General features: G+C 39.9%; 1 protein-coding gene across 2 annotated transcripts; it reads left to right on the top strand.

Moving 5' to 3' along the window:
* Positions 1–2,053: 2,053 nt before the first annotated feature.
* Positions 2,054–16,663, top strand: igfbp5b (insulin-like growth factor binding protein 5b). Of its 2 annotated transcripts, none has more exons than XM_079428940.1 (4): positions 2,054–2,611; positions 10,449–10,573; positions 10,668–10,787; positions 12,333–16,663. In XM_079428940.1, exons 1-4 carry the CDS (start codon positions 2,284–2,286, stop codon positions 12,465–12,467), a joined length of 708 nt encoding a protein of 235 aa, XP_079285066.1. In that variant the 5' UTR covers positions 2,054–2,283; the 3' UTR covers positions 12,468–16,663. The 2 variants fall into 2 exon arrangements, with proteins under 2 accessions (XP_079285066.1, XP_079285065.1); XM_079428939.1 differs by having other exon boundaries at positions 2,086–2,611; positions 10,362–10,573.
* Positions 16,664–17,686: the final 1,023 nt, after the last annotated feature.

The following is a 17,686-nucleotide window of genomic DNA, read 5'->3' as shown; positions in this document are numbered from 1 at the left end:
GCTTTCTGGACACCAGTGCCAGGAAGACAGGCGCTGTGGAGCTGTTAGTGTAAAGATGACATCAATCAGACAAGCCAGGCTTACTTTAATGAAATCTAAACATCACAAAGACATATATTAAGCAGTAAAGTTTCCCAAAACATGCATACAGAGGCAACAGGGCCCTAAACTTCATGGATCAAAACAGCATGTACATTCTTGACGGCTGATGTCTGTCTCTTTGACTCCTGAGTGTGAGATGTGTACGGCAGCATTGTGTAAATCTCTGGTAATGAAACGTTCAGAGTCTGTGGGCCAGCATTCATTCCAAGGTGAGCCTCTTACCATTGCTAACAGCGCCTTCTAGTGGTCAAAATCTCAGAGGTGAGCTAAACCTAGCAGCAAGACCCACACAGACACTCAGGCTTGTACAGCTGGGTAAAACATGAGACAGCATGTATGAAAAGCACAGAACAATCAAAAGAAATGAAATATTGTGTGCAGTTCTTGAAACTTGCTATCACACATCTGACAAAGCAATTTCAAAGCAAAACAGAGCAACCCATTGATGAACTTTACATATGGGACATGTGCAGATGCCATTTTGGAGCACTCTATAAGGCAAATCAGGGACATGTAAACAGCAGAGGGCCACTTGGACACCGAGGGAACGGTATGATTAAACAATAGTGTCTGTTAAATCTCATCTAAATTTTGGTTTCAGCAGTTCAAATTTCAGAGCAGGTGGGTGTAGATTGCCAATTCTTAAACTACCACCAAGACCACTGTGATTAAAGCTCAAACTAGACTTGGCAACTCGAGGAAAGCCTCTCTGCATGAGAGAAAAGAGATTTTAAGCATTTACCGCAGTATTCACCACACACCTCAGCTGGTTTTAATTGTGTGCTGCAGTGATATGGACTTCACGGATGCCATCAGTAGCCTAGCTATTGCTGCATATGTTGCTGAGACATTTTTATACAGGATTTTTTGTTACAGAGGTTGAGCTGTAACACCATCAGTTTAACCATTTAGAAAGAAGTTACATCACTAGATGATTGACACCCTTATGAGAGGATAGAAATATAGGATACACATCTGGCTTTGTGATCATGTTAATGAAGAATACATGACAGAAGTGGTATTATCTGAATCAGCGGCTTCTCTTGTTTAACTTTCAAAACTATTCATAACTATGGTTCTGTTTTTGCTGAAAATATATCCCACGTGTTCGAAATTTTGAATTAAAATGCTTGAAAGCATAATCATTATTTTGAACAAGTCCGGTAGGTTGTGTCAGCAGCACACTAATTTGAACGGTTTATGGATAAGTAGTCGATTTCAAAACTACTTTAATTTGCAGAAGACAAACATGGGAATAGTATGTCAAAGATTGAGACACGCAGAGCAAAACAAGACAGAGTTACAGACGTTAAAACAAAACACTCCCCATTCTCCCCTACTCATACATGTTCTCTGCGCGCACTAATATACGGGTGGTGCTTAACAGCCGAGCGATTCTAATCGTGCTCTTTTGTGTGTATTCTCTATATGTGAGCAAGCGTCTTTATCATGTCACATCCACGTTGCCTTTTGACGCGTTTCGTCTTGAATCTGCTGGAAAGCCGCTGAGCTTCGTGCACGAATCTGACACTACACTACCGGCCACAAAGTGCACGGAAGATCTCAGAGGAGCATATCTTCGATTTTGCATGGATTTGTGTTTTGCTCTGCGCTCTTGGCATCACTGCGTAAAAGACTGATCCTATTGCCGAGGGGGGGGGGGGGGGGGGGGGGGGGATAGGCGCTGGCGCTGCGCCACGATCTGGCAAGTGCGCCTCCCTTCACCGCTGTTTGGCTTATTCGTAGTTAGGGGTTTGGGTTTGGCTGTTTTTAAAAAGGCAAGCACTGCTGTGAAGTTGATCAGTCTGCTCAGAAAACTTCCAGAGGGGAAAGTGTTTTGGATTCGGAAAGTCCAGAATTTCAGTGCGCAACCAAGTGCGCACAAACTGGACTATTGGAGAATACCCAAGTGCATCGTTGTTGTTATATATTTATATATATATATATATATAAATATATATATATGTATATATTTATATAAAAATTCACCGGATTCTTCTTCATCTATTTTCATCAAAGACTGTTTTTATTTTCTCATTTTTAAGACACCCCAACGTGTGCTTTCACTTTGCATGCGGAGTTTTCAGTCGAATCTGAGCCAAACGTTCATGCGCTCTCATATCTAGTTCTTGCTCTCTCTTTTTTCATTTAAATCGGACCTCGTTCACTTTGAAACGAAGCATGGCTCTTCTTGTGCTGGGTGCATTTCTCACGGCGTTGTCCGTCAGCAGAGGCTCTTATGTGCCGTGCGAGCCCTGCGATCAGAAGGCGCTCTCCATGTGTCCTCCGGTCCCGATGGGCTGTCAGGTGGTGAAGGAGCCCGGCTGCGGCTGCTGCTTGACTTGCGCTCTGGCGGAGGGGCAGGCGTGCGGGGTGTACACCGGTACATGCACGCACGGACTGCGCTGCCTGCCGCGCAACGGTGAGGAGAAGCCGCTTCACGCCCTGCTGCACGGCAGGGGAGTGTGCACGAACGAGAAGGGATACAAACCACCGCACCCACCCATTGGTAAGTTGACTGGAAAGCAGTGCGCCTTTGTTGCACGGAAGCATTGTTGCGTTGAGATCGTGTATCTGGTGGGAACTTTGTGGCTTGCGCTGATCCAGTTTTATGGCGTGCGCATGTTGCTGCATGAGCTTTTCTGTGTTGTGGCCGGGCTGCGCTGCTCAGTGCTGTTTTCCATCATATTCCAGTGCTGTAGATTACTAGGATTAGTGAAGCCTGTTTATGTTTCATCCAAAGCCAATTAATAGGAAAACGGTTTCCATCTTCACTCTGCAAAGGCACTTATATAAAAAGTACCGTGGTGGTACCGCGTTTTCATGCACCATGGTATTTTTGGACGCACCTATGATGTAAATGCCATTCCAGTACCATTGTATCATCATCAGATACGTTAAAATTTGAGCATTATAAAAAGAGTATAGAATAGTTGTATTTTAGTCAAAAATCTACTTTTTTTGTTTGTTTTTGGCATGGTAGCCTGGGACTATCATTGCATTTTGGACATATACACGGTACTACCATGTTTTATACCATTTGCCATAGTAGTGTATTGTTTTGAAAGTTCCCATGCCATCACTGTGCCAAGTCACTGCCACTGTACTTTTTAAGGGATATATCAATGTACCATGGTACTGCCATCTGATACCATCACTGTACCATTTTTGTACTGAAGCTGCATATAAAGTATCATATAATGCATTTACATAGAAATGATGTGCAGTGAAATGTATGAAAGTTGTGAATAAAAATATTAACCCATAAATATATGCTCTGTAAAGGCAACGTTTCATTGCATTTCATTGGCATAGAAGCAAAGCAGCATCAGATTCAGCAGAACTGCATAATTTAGTATGCTCCTCAGAACTGAGTAAAGATGCCTCGAGATGCATAACTTCATACAAACTTGTGTTTAGTTATGGTTTGATTTGGCAATGGCATTTGTTTGGTGCTCTATTGACGTTGGGGACTCCTCCATTGTTATGATCACATCTCTCATCATTGTACGGTGTACCCACGCCTCATTATATTCTTGATTGAGATTCTAGGTTGCTCTGAATTTAGGTCTAAGTCTGTGGGTGGTGTTGAGGGTTGGATTACCGTTCAAAGATTAAATCCAAGGGGAGGAGGGTAGCCACAGTGTCTCTACAAGCCAACCTGTGTGCAAAAATCACACATTTGCGAAGAGTAATCGTGCACGGCATGCATAATTATTTACATTTATGCATTTGCCAGATGCTTTCATTCAGTGCACTCAATTCATGCTTTCCTCTGGAATCGAACCCCTAACCTTGGCGTTGTTCGTGCAGTGCTCTACCAGTTGAGCCACATGAACAAAAATAGCATAAGGGGTGACGGAACTATATCTTTTAGACTACAGCAATGCTTTATCCAACAAGACAGCACATATTCTTAAAACAGATGAGGTTGAATTCAGTCGTGGGCTTTCACCACGACCGTTTGTACACAAATACAACCCCCTCACACACAGGTGCACATCAGAAACCTGTTTGTCTCTATATGAAATCCTCTGATGAGTGCGGTTGCTGGTTTACCCCTTCTGTGATTGCAGTGGGCACACAGTCGAGCCCTTGTGATTCAGCAGAATGTCTGTGGAGCCGATCTATCAAGAGCTGTTCGTCAAGCATGGGGATGAATTTAGAGGGACGCTTCTAGCCTCCCGTGGTATTCGGTTTCAGCCTGGTTTTACTAGCTGGGCAGGACAGACAGAGGGAGAGAGAGAGAGAGAGAGAGAGAGAAAGAGGGAGAGAGGTCAAGCGTCCTTGCCCGCATTAGGATTCAGAGCTTTTTGGCCCTGTGTCTTCCCGATCCATGTTTATTCCCCCAGCACACACCCAGTTGTGCAAACACAAAATTGACATACAAGTTTAAAATGGAATCATGTCTCACTCCCGTTAATAGTGTCATACCTTCATGGTCTTGAATGCTGGCGCTCACGGTTTAAAGATTCAGTGTTGAGAGCCAAGTACAATAGGCGACGCCAGATTGTCATTTAGCTCCAGGATTGGCAAATATTGCAAATTTGCCAACGATCACAAGGGAGGCTTTCTGTTCGGACATGCCATGTGGAACTTGGATGCAGCTGCCAACAGATATGACTACAGACATTTTGCCCAAAAGAACTGCATGCTGCGTTCGCAACGATTGCAAGTCTGAATCTAAGAGCATGCAGGTAAACCATCGTAAAGAAATGGGCCGAAAGCAATTGGCTATTGTATTCGGTTACTTCGTTATCGCTGATTTATGCGCTTTATTTACCCACTAGAGACGTAGCCATAACTAAACAACGATTACAAGGGAATGGAACGCAGTTCTTCTTCTATTGCCTGTATGTCATCTCATTTTTATATTGCACCACAGGCCAAACTCTCAGAAAAATATACTTGCTTGCAACATCAGACTGACACTGAAAGATATATGGCTCGCTTCACTGAATAACAGCTGAATAGATCTCTTGCACTTTTTGAAAGTGATGTCCAGCTTTTTGAAATCTGCATTACAGAATACTTTCTCCTCTCTTTTTAACCATAATCCCAATAGAGTTCGTATATCAAGTGCCCAGTCACCCTTTCAGAGGTATGCAAGTAGGGAACATATTTGGCACACTTAAATGACTTCTTCCAGTAAAGTTTAACAGCAATCTGTCCAGCGTGTATTTATCATTGGCACCTGGAAAGCTAGCGAGTGAGTAACAGCTGTGAAGAAAATCAGCTCACACAGTAGTCTCGTCTCTGTCAGAAATGTGATTCCTGGGCAGCGGCATCCTCACACTGGGCCCTGCTTAAATAGGAACACATGTCAGGCTGACCAAAACAGCGAATGGACAAAAACAATCTATTTAATCTATGGGTTTACTGCTCACGTTTAGAAAATGTAAGCAGACAGCAGGGCTGTAACCATGTGGTTGAGCAGAAGACGTCGACCTGTTGAAACCTCCTGTCATGTGCTTCGGGGCGGTGGAGGGGGAGCCGCAGTGTCACGTTTCTTCAGGGAAGGAGAACAAAAGGTGCCTAATTTCTTGCCTGCAGCACAGGTTCAGATGTGGTTCCAAAGCGCTGCCTCAAATTTTGTGCCCTGCAGGATTCTCGGGAGGATAGTTAAGATACAATACAAGACAAAATCGTTAGTTCTGTTACAGTTCTGTTAGTTGTTACATTTAGTTGTTGAGGATCATGGGAAAGGCAGTGCGGTGATTTAGCTTAGCTGATTCATTCGAAAACGACTGGTAAAGCGCATTCTCTGAGCCACAAGTCTACTTCCTATTGCAGCAAAATCATATTTTATGAGTAACTCAGTTACTAACACAGTAATTACAATATACTGTAGTTATTTTTGCTGTAAATTTACGTTACAATCATGCCGTAACACATAATTTTGGATAACCTAGTGAATTAAGTGCAAATAAAAGTTACTTTTGATTTTCTCTTCTTTTTTGTTAGATGCAAATAAAATGATTATTGTGTCACATCAAATAACAATCAAAATATGTACTATAACTTATTAGACATACAAAACAAGTGATTATGACTCTAAATTCTGAGCCTAAAAAGGTTTGCATGAAATCATCATGCTTTAATAACTATTTATGGCAATCTAACAAGTTAAGTGCAAATAAAAAAAAAAAAAAAATCTGATATCATTTGACTCTTTTTTTCTTTTTTTAACTTGATGGACGCAAACAAAATTAATATTCATAATAAATCATAAAAATTACATTAAAATAACACTCAAAATCTTGACATATAAAACAGCAGTTATGACGCTAATTTCTCGCAACATAAACTCAACTAAACAAGCAAAAATTTCTTCACATTACACTCCTTTATATAAAAAAGTCCTCACATTGTTTAAGGACACATCTTGCTTCGCATTTTCACATTACTACTTGTTTTTCTTCTTGTTTTGTCTTTCTTCTCTCATGTGTAAACAATGTAAAGCAGTCCTGCCCACTGATAGCCATGCAAATATTTCTACCATGGTTTAACTCGTACAGTATAGCAAAATCTCTGGTTGACACAGTTTTACCATCGTATCGCCAAGGCGTAACTCCTATAGTTTAAAAACTGTTTAAAGGAACACTCCACTTTTTTTGAAAATGGGTTCATTTTGCGTAATAAAATGAGCCTATTTTCAAAAAAAGTGGAGTGTTCCTTTAAAATCTTCAATATATCCCATCCTTCATTTTGGAAATTCCTAATAATGTTTCAAATTTAGGCTTTTATTCACTTTCCCTTCATAAATAATTACATACCACCTACAAATGATTATATACAATCTTAACAGTAATTATAAAGATTGATGTGGTTTTGCTTGTAAAAAAAAAAAATCTTGCCTAGTTTAGAAGTTTAGTTTAGAAGTTTAGAAGAGGAAAGATTGTAGCTAGATACTCTTGGTGGAAAGATGCCTTGAGCTTACAGACAGTATCGGTCTCTTGCCATTGTCTGAGCTAATTGAAATCAGCAACTGGGAGTGATCCATTGATGTCCTGAAGAGCACCTCCTGAGTTCATGTTTCGGAGTGTTGATGACATCAGATACGGTCAGGCGATGAAGAGGTGCACACATGTGCTTTCAGCCTGAAGGGCATCGACAGGTGTCATCACTTTGCATTGTCCTGAATTACAGGGGATTTGTTTGAGTAGTAAGTTGTATGATGGCTTTCTTGGTCGTAACCGATAGTGTATTACAACATGGAAACTTTTATCCCAAATCACACAGGTCTTGCTCATAATGTTGCTTTGTAGTTGCAATTACCCCAGTTTTAACTAGCATTAGTGCTCGGTTGCATTCGTGGGGTTTTATTTATTTTGTGGCATGCTTCTCTGCTACAGAGGCCCAAACATGTTGTGGACACGGTCCAGGCTTTAAATATTTAGCAGTGGATCCTTGCCAGGGATGCCATGGTCGGTCTGTGACAATGAATGCAAGACAAAGCAGAACGGCTTGCTTCAAGAACGACTTTCAAAGGCGAGCTAGTCTGAATATTTAACAATAGCAAGACTTAATTCCAACCGTGCATGCTAAGAAGACACTAAAACACGTGGTTTTAGGGCCTTAAGAAGCATTTCTCGGCTTGTTTGGCAGCACGTTCTTAAAAAAGAATCAGACAAGGTGACAATGCAACTCAAAAGGAGATCTGCTTTCATCATTAGCCCCCAAGCTGTAAGAAACCGTGGATATTCATGAAGTATAATTGCCCAGCGCATGTGTAAATTATTAAACAGAGCCCTATCAGATGCATCTCCTTTGGCCAAGCTCGGGTCCCTTTATCTTAATGAAAAGTTTTGCAAGACCAAGAGGAGAGACACCAATACCTCTTCTGCATTCTTTCCAAAGCTCATTTGAATAGACAGGCTACACGTGATACGTCTGGTTTGGCCGGGTTCCAGGTTCTTGGCTGTGTGTCAGATCTTAAACACAGACCCGCTAAACCTTTACAAGCTGGGGACCACGAGCATGGAAAAAGTGATTTTGGTCCTCACTCCGAAAAGCCTACAACAGAAAAGACGAATTTAGTGGTTTGTAAACTCTAGGCATTGTTGATTTCACAAACACGGTGCGTTTGTGCCACGCACGAGGAGGAAAAATCACGAAAACAGCCATAAGTAATTGTGCCAACCCAGTCATCCTGTGCCCTCCCATTTGAAGTGTAAATCTCCCTCTAGGCAAACATCCCTACAACATTTCCATGAAGCGATCTCAGATATTAGGTGGCTTAAGGAGCCCAAACCTGCAGGGAAATCTGTACAGAAATTTCAGTCTGCCAAGTCATGAGTTGCGGGATTGATTTCAAAGAGACAGCACCATGCTCTGATTGTAACTTCAGAAGCCAGGAAACCAGTTCCTGTAATGACCAGGCACCCGCCCCATGCGTCTCCAGGTCAGACAGACTCTTTCACCACCAGGCCGCTCCAGAACACCCTGCCCCAGTCCGCAGCAATGAGAAGCACTGGAGCTCAGGGGGACTGTGAGGGCAGTTATCTCAATCATTTCTGCTGGCTGCCTCAGCTGTCTGATAATGCCCTCTTGGCTGCATGCACAAAAATACTTGGTAACCCAACAGCATCGATGTTCAGGCCTGACTCTGTATGTCCATTTCCATTCTGTCTGATTCTCGAATGAAGCCACTCGTAGATGCAATAACGGTGTGAATTTGTCAGCGTTTCACAATTATGTCCCAATTTATAATAGGGATATACAGTAAATGGATTTAATGCATATTGCATTTCATGCCAGCATTAGATCTGAAAGGAAACAATATTATATTTAAACTTTTTTGTTTATGCAATAAACCACAATCCTAAACAAATAAACAAAAGTAATAACTCCTATAATGCCATTTTGTATTACAAATTTGATGAATAATAATCTATCAGATGATTTTTGTTGGTTTGGATGGCTAAATGTCAATGCAATTATATATCCTGACTTTGTATGCTTAGTGTGAATGACCTGTTAATCTCCTCTGGATGTACTATGTTTGGCTTCTCTCTGCATGGTTCAAGTGTTCAGTTTTATGAAGCTTTGGCTTTGTCCAACAGCATTTGACTTCAGTGGAAAGACAGTTTATAAGTAGAGGCATGTATCCTGTGGAGTTTTACTATCAAACTATATGTGCTTGAATTACTTGTTCTGTAATATCTCCACATTTTCCCCGGACACATTTCAACAGTTACTGCCCACCTAGTGTTAGATTCCTGCAGAAGAACATTGTGGTTGTCATGGTGTTATGGTTATTGAGACTTCAAAGTTCTTCATGTATGTCTCTGAGCTGTTAAGGGTCCTTTGAAAAGCCGTTTCTGTTCTCACACCCACATCCTGTAGTCATGCACATTCTCTACAATGAAATCAACAGAATTATTCAGCAGTATAAAACAGAAGTCCATTCAATGTTTAGGTTGTACACCTAAATGCATTTTTGGAGAAATCCCACCAAATAGAATGAGATATTAGATTTTTAACCCAATTGGATATTTAGTCAGCCAAGTGTTTCAACCTGGGATTGGTAGGGTTGGGGGTGGTCATCAGCAGTTGATCCTGCCACCACCCTCTGTAAACAAATGCATAGGAAACATTTGGTGGAAAAACAGTTGTTTTCATGTTTATGCTATGGAAACTGATTAGCAACTAGGATGTGTATATATCTTAAAGCCTTTGGGGAGGTTTTTATAAGAGATTTCCCAGGTTTGTATTAGTCGAATTTCATTTTGAATTGTTGAAGTCAGATGTAGGACATTGAGATCATCACTGGTGTTTGCTAAGGCAAATTACTATTGTGTTATTGTGCTAATGCATTCAGTTTTGCCTGGCGTGCAACTGCAAACAACCTAAAATACACCGTTTCACAATGGTCAACCAGTCATCGTCTTACAATCGACTTCATTACGCATCACTTTGTTTGTTGTTAGGATGACAAAATGATTTAAAAGTTAAATTTTTAGGCTGGTCTGCCTCAGCCAATCAAATTCATACATTGTTGGTATTGTATGAATGATACCTCAAATTGTGTGGCTTACTGAGGTGTGCTAATACATTCGGGTTTTGCCTGATAATCTCATACATTAACTTTAAAGAACCTGGTAAATCTAGATATCATGAATATAATAGAGAATAATAGAGATTCAAAACACCCTGGCAACCACTTTAACATCATGCTGATGATTTTGCAGTGGCACTCACATTTCCATGCAGTAAAAATCTAGTTAATGCTTATAATTTGATTCTCTTTGTCTTAGATCGCGAATCAATAGAGCATGATGATACAGTGAAGCCAGACACGACTGAAGACCAGATTCCTAAAATTCCCCTTTACCCCAAACCAGACGTAATCAACAGCAAGAAGACTGCTGCCATGCGCAAGGACAAGAAGAAACAACAGGAGAAGCATCGGTCAGTGGGGACGATGGACTACTCCCCCCTTCCCATCGACAAGCATGAGCCTGAATTTGTAAGTTGTGTGACGCAGCAGCTGCAGTAAAATAATATCTAGGCATTAAACGCTGAGGTGATGATGCAACTCACCATGTGTTCGTCTGACACAGGGTCCCTGCAGAAGGAAGCTGGATGGAATCATTCAAAGTATGAAAGACACCTCCCGCGTCATGGCTCTTTCCCTCTACCTGCCTAACTGTGACAAGAAAGGCTTCTTCAAGCGCAAACAGGTAAGACTCTTGTTACTTTTATGGTATAATATTAACATTGACATCTAATATGATTAACTTTTTTTATCGTTGATTAACACTGTCTGTAGATGTTAACTCATGAAAATTGTTCTAGACAGAACCGTTTTCCTTTGGTGAATGAATCTGCATTTATAATTGCTGAGTGATTCAGTAACTCGCTCGCGTTTTGAACAAATTGGTTCAGTAAGTGATTCGAATGACTCACTTAAAAATACCACCGCTGTCGCCACCTATTGGTGTATCGATGTAATATGCATATTGAGTCACTTAAAAATCCCACGACTATAGATTGTCAGCCTGTCTGGAACAAACACAGCCAAAAAAAATAAAAATTGAGGACAAGAACTAACTGAAAATAATAACCAGAGAACTATACTAATCCAGAAAAGTCCAGAGAATACTTTACTAATCAAAGGTACATGTTACAACATAAATGTTATGTCATTATCTCTTATATCACATTTGATTATTTTCTTTCTGTTTTGGGGGGAGGGGGGTTCCATGAACCCAATCCAAGTGATTAACAAATATGTGACCATAAATCATTTGAATTCTATATTTGATTTCAACACCAGTCATCTACCATCGATTAATGAGATTGATTAGCGGGATTCACTAGCTTGCTGCCAAACATGAATTCAAGTGCAACGCTTCAGTTTCAATGGTGAAAGAGCGTGAGGTAAAACACTTTACAAGAAAAACAATCCTTTTGTAGCTAAACATTTAATATTCAACAACTGTTTTGTCAGAAATGTTAAACGGCTAACAATAATATCCACTGATGCAAACTACTCAACTTTGTAAAATGTTGCCTTTTTTAATTTACAAAATAAAATTGAAATTGAAAATACAGTCTCATCATTTACATGATTCATGTCATTTATAACTAAATGTGACGAGATGAAACATGAACAGAGACATTTTCTGCATATTAGACATATATTCTAGGTCTTTGCTTTTTTGCTCTTCTTTATTGCCTTAAACTCCTGCACATCCTTTAATTCTTTGATTAATCAATACATAAAAAACACCATTACTAACCCTATTGTTCAATACTTTATATCCTTGTTTTCTTTCTTTTTTTCGTATTGTAACATTTTTAACTGTAATAATGCTTTATTAATTAGTCTACACTGTTCAAAACTAAACTAAATCAACACAGTTCTCTAAATAGGAATTGCTCATCTTTTTTTTTTTCAAAATTACGTCACAAAAAAATATTGGTTACACTTTATTTTAAGGTGTCCTTGTTACAGTGTTATTATAATACATTTAAGTACTGAGTAATATTAATTAACTACATGTAGGCTACTTACTATATGGTTAGGGTTAGCATTAGGGTTTGGCTTTGGGTTACTTGCATGTAATTATGCATAATTAATTATTATTATAGTAGTAAGTACACCTTAAAATGAAGTGTTACCAAAATATTTTATGACAGCATACCATCCGGTCCTAGTTGAGGCATTTCTTTTGAGTTGAGCTTGCAGTTTTATGACCCTTTGTCCCTTATCCACCCTGCAGTGCAAGCCCTCCCGTGGCCGGAAACGAGGCATCTGCTGGTGCGTGGATAAATACGGCGTGCAGCTGCCCGGCACTGACTACAGCGGCGGTAACATCCAGTGCAAGGATTTGGAGAACAGCAACAGCAACGAGTGAGAATCAACCCACCCTGATCACCAGACCTAGGGCCCACCTCCTTGTCCTGTCCCACCAGTCTACCCGCCAATCACTTTGAGATTTTGATGCAAAATGACAAAGAAACACAACAGCTATTATAAATACAAACAATCAAACTAAAAAGAAAATGTTAAAGTGAGATAATCCACAGGAATCGTTTTGACTGAGCGCTCATCTCTATCTCACTGGACTCAGCCAATCAGAGGAGCCCCCTGCTAGAGCTGAGTCCCGGCAACAACAATAAATAAAAATTGCTAAAAAAATATATACATACAATTATATATTTTTATAGAAGCTGGGGTTTGAGCACCATACTGTTTTGTTTAAAGTTAACATAAAACAAAAAAACTACAAAAAAAAAAAGAATATATGGCATGTTGAATAATAACAGGGCTATCTTGGTCTTTTACATCTTTTGCTGTCAAGGTATCAAAGGAGATAGCAGGAACATTTACTATTTGAAAAAAATGTGTTGTTTTCCAAAAGAAAAGAAATGAAGGAAAACACATGGTAGAGATCTGCTGATACAGTCATCTCTATCTGGCTTTTTTTGGTCCTGTCAGAGCACTTATTCATTGGGGAACCTGCTTGGAAATGTGTAACTTCACCAAGTTCAGTGTATGCGTGTGTGTACGAGCGTGCGCTTGCGAGCGTATGAGCAATGAAATACGGCGATAGCTTTCAAAAAAATATATATTTTTTTTTTCTTTGTGGCATATCCCTCCCAAAACGTAGTGAAAACCAAGATCCCATTAGACAAATCTGTTTCAGTGGCTCTAGATTTTGTAGCTTACCTAACATGCCAACCGTGCCTATGTAAACAGACGCTGCCACGCAGAGTTACACGGGGTCGAGAACTAAAAAACAAAAGTCCACACAGAATCAATCAGTGCCCTCGCCTAGAAAAGAAAAGGCCACTGTGGAATAGTTTCGTATCAGATATTGTGGCATCTGGGCCGAGTTAAAATGGAGACAGATGCTGTAACCCTTAAACGCTCCCAGCATTTGCGTTTGAACTTTGACGGACGTTCACCGTGCAGAGCGGTAGTTTCTTTCTGTCTGTAATGTTTTGTTTTTCTTTTCTGAACAACTTTTGTTATGTGCTGTTTCCTTTGACTTCATGGAGGTAATGACAGTCCACTTATGAGCCATGTTCCTCGACATTCGGTTTCACTGAAATAGGTGCAACCTTGGTATATTACCTTTAACTCTAGATTATTGAATGTGTTTTCTTTCTTTTTTTTTTGTTATCCTTAACAAACAACCACAACCATCAGGTGCTCGGCAGAGGAGTGTTAGCATTATCAATTTGCATATTTCCATCTGACCTGTCACAATGACAACTTACTCATTTGAATGCAGGTCGGACCACTTTCTAAGTTCCGCCCACTTTGACTGTTCAGCAATAGGTAATAGCTCTTTTGAACAGCACGATGACATGTTTCATTTGTATTCCTATAATTCATCTGTGTTATTAACCGAGGTGGAAACAGAAGGTGTGTTTCACTACAGCGTCGTTCAGTGTGAGTTTCTGTGTGCGAGTCTCAGTGCCTTCCTACATGCAAATACATTTGAATGGTGACGTGAATGTTACACAATAGCCAAGGGGAACGAAACGAACTTTTTATATTGACGAAGGACCTCAGTTGCGTTCAAATACAGCATCAGATTAGATATGAAATCCGTTACATTACATTGTATGTCAAGCAGCTATCAGAAATCGCTCCCTGCGCCGAGGCTAAGATAGGGAGAGACTATAGTCCAGCTAGCGCTAGCTCATTTACTGTTGTTTCTCTTACGAATAAGCTGACGATTGATTTGACAGAGACTGCAAATGTGTGTAATTGCTGACGAGAGTATTTTCAATCAAGCTATACATCACACATGAATACTCACCGGTCAGCTTTTGAAGAGTGAGTGAAGCCATTTCCCTGCTACAATGGGTCCGTCCGGATCTTATTTCAGGGCCCGAATGATCATAGTTTCATTGCTGAGAGGGGGCTGAAAAAATAGTCGCCAACACCGTACCCTGTAGGGCTGCACCTCTCCAGATCACGCAAGTACCCATCATATCCGAGCCCGGACGGAATCCATGCATCCGCGTTTTCCGTATTTTAGGCATGGAGCTTTGAGAGGCAGGAATTTGCGAATGCCAGGCATTCCGATTTGGCGGAATTCCACGCACGAAGATTCCATGGGGGCCTGGCTGTGATTTGAAATAACCACGGGTCCGCAGAATGTAACCGTTGCATGTCAAAAAAGAATCGCAAATGACAATTGGCTTTCGAATGGAAGGTGGCATGAAAAAGAAAGAGTGAGTTCAGGGTGTGCGGGTTAACCAGACTTTTGCAGGTGTCTTGAGTACGTCGTGGAGGCGTAGTCGCCTCTGTTATTGCACAATTAGCCTCGTAGGTGTCAGTCACCACAGGGCAAAATCAGTAATCAGCGTTATCCAGGTCCTGATCCATGCCGAAAGCCCCCTCCCCCAAAAGCAGCTTGCACTTAATTCCTTACCTTGCCACGCATTTAGTGCCGTCTCAAAGTGAATCTCAGTTCAGGTATAGGAGCAGGAGCAGGCCTCGGACAGATACCCTGCCTGAGTACCTTTGACAGAGGCTTCACAGCCCAAGCCTGAGACCCACCTCATCATTCAGTGGGTTTACCAGTAACACAACTCTACCAATCACAGTCTATTCTCAATCTACTCTTAATAGACTTTGCGTCTCAGTGATATCCGGGAAGAAGGACAGCGGGTGAGAGCCTCAAGCGGTGATCTTGTGCTGGGCCTCCTTTCACAACACACAATACATGCTGCAAAAATTGATTTCTTAATCGGTATTTGTGTCTTGTTTTCCAAGTCATCCACACAACTTTAAGATTAGTTGAATTTACTTAAAAAAGCAAAGTTGTTTTCAGAACATATCTTGTACAACATTTAGGGACATGTTTGCCCATAGGGTAAACAAAAACCAACTTGGCCCAAAATTGTAAATTTATGTTCTCATCTTTATGTTTCAAACCGGTGTGACTTGCTTTCTTCTGTGGAACACCAAAGGAGAAGGTTCGTAAATTGTCCAAGCTGCTCAATTCTATAGGGTCGGTCAAGCTCCAAAAGATGCACAGTAAAAGTCTGAAATTCTGAAATGCATTCAAAGCTGTAGAAGAAGCTTTGTGTGACAAATTTAATTCAACTTTAGTTAATTCTTTAGTTAATGCTTTGAAAATCTTGCTTGACAGCCGTGGTCACCATTCACTTTCATCGTGTGGAAAGTGCAGCTTGAATATCCTGCTCTGAATTTGTGTTCCATGGAAGAAAGAACATCAGTGAGTAAACAATGCTAGAATTTTCCTATAATTCAAATTCTTTGAAAACGAGTGTTGTCAAGAGATTTTGTTTTAAGAATGACTAGAAATTTGTTCGGAAAAACCAGACAAAAATACACATTTTTGCAGTGCTTCACACTTCACAGTAGAATGTTTAGATGGACAGTCTCGGAATCTGATAAGCAGGCATGCAACGAGTCAAAAAAGTGTTTACCCGAAAACCATGAATGTTATAAGACGATGCACTATGGCTGAAAACCGTTTTACCTTGATTCCCCAGGTCGTAGAATTCATCTGGTTGTCATTGTGAGAATGGGAAAGAAGTGTCATTAATGTGATTTTGATCCGTTCTGATTTGTAATTAGAGGTAACAGACTATCGATTGCCAGAACGCAACATGTTGCTTTTGTGCTTATCTGCTTTCATCAGATTCCGAATCTCATACTTGGGTAGCAGTGTTCATAACTCACACTACAGTAGAAACGACAGGTTTTCTTTCTTTCTCTGAATGCATAACAGTTTTTATTTTTTTGCTTTTTTTGTGGATGAGAAAAGACTTGATGATTGACCACCTAAATGTGGCTTAAACTGGCATGTGAAAAAGACCCATTAGTGGCTGGAGGACTCTAAAAATGTTCAGCATTTGGAACTCTTAAAAACTAATAGAAAAAAAAAAGAAAAAAAAGCTCAAATTATTAAGAAAGTGAATATCACTGTGTAATATTTATTCAACTTGTAATTTATGTACTCTTTTAACCTTTGTCTTTTTTTTTTGTTTGTTTTTGTTATGACAAAGCATTTATTTAAATAAAGTTATGTATTCATTTAAGCTTGTGCAATAAATTTATTTGTACATGACATGAATTTGATCTTGTTTATGAGAACAATTTAAATAAAGATTTATCACAAGCCAAGGGAGTGACCACAGAACAGTTTCCCAGATGTCACACCATTATCACACACTGCATGCAAATATATATATAAAAAAAAAAACAGATACTGTGGGATTTCAATGACCCAATAGACACACTATCTTGAAATGATCATAACACTTACCAAGTATATACACTGCTTATTAATCCATCAGGTTGGCAGGAATATTCCGGGTGCTATCGACAACAACAAATTTCAGCAATAACGGCCTGATTTGTAATAAAAAGCAACAGTAAAGCACTGTCGATGGACATACACACTTGAAAGCCACATTAATTAAAATGTGTTAGCATGAGACTAGTGATAGAAACTCTTGATCTTATTTGTAAAGCTATTATTAATATTCAATTTCATGAAAATATTAAGCGTTAACTTTTGCATGATACAGTTCCAGATTTTATAATAATATTAAGTCATTAAAACTACAAATAGCATAAATGGAAGTATAGGAATTATGTATTAACCAAAATTTCATCCTGGGATGCTTTTTAAACAATATCAAAAGGGTTCACAAACATGTTGTTCACATGATTTAATGCATAATCAGATCATCATTCACCTTCAAATGTAGTCATATCTCAAAAAGGACAATTTTGACATTTTTACAGCTCATACAATAAACATGCTTTTACGGCATAATGCATGCACATGCTTTAACAAAAACACAATGTTAATATTTGTTGTTTTTAAACCCTTGCTGGCCCAGTTTACTTCCATGTTAAGTGCTTTACTGTAATCATTAAGAAAGGTGTATGTACGTATGTGTGTATGTATGTAATCATAAACATGATACACACACACACACACACACAAACACTGTAGTCATATGGTCAGTCCATTGGGAATCTATGACATGCACATATTGTTCGTCTGCTAATTCAGTTGTCTTCATTGATGAATCGGGATTTGGATGATTAACACAGGACCCCAGAGGAACTCAG

This window comes from Barbus barbus (genome assembly GCF_936440315.1).
Source record: "Barbus barbus genome assembly, chromosome: 11".
Lineage (NCBI taxonomy): Eukaryota > Metazoa > Chordata > Actinopteri > Cypriniformes > Cyprinidae > Barbus > Barbus barbus.
Note: the sequence above shows the minus strand (reverse complement) of the source record. Positions and strands in the feature narration are given on the sequence as shown.

Bases quoted from the DNA above. Each gene is read 5' to 3' on its own strand.
- igfbp5b (XM_079428939.1), top strand. From the start codon at position 2,284: ATGGCTCTTCTTGTGCTGGGTGCATTTCTCACGGCGTTGTCCGTCAGC. The intron at 10,574-10,667 runs GTAAGTTGTGTG...CGTCTGACACAG, and splicing joins ACAAGCATGAGCCTGAATTT to GGTCCCTGCAGAAGGAAGCT. The intron at 10,788-12,332 runs GTAAGACTCTTG...TCCACCCTGCAG, and splicing joins GCTTCTTCAAGCGCAAACAG to TGCAAGCCCTCCCGTGGCCG.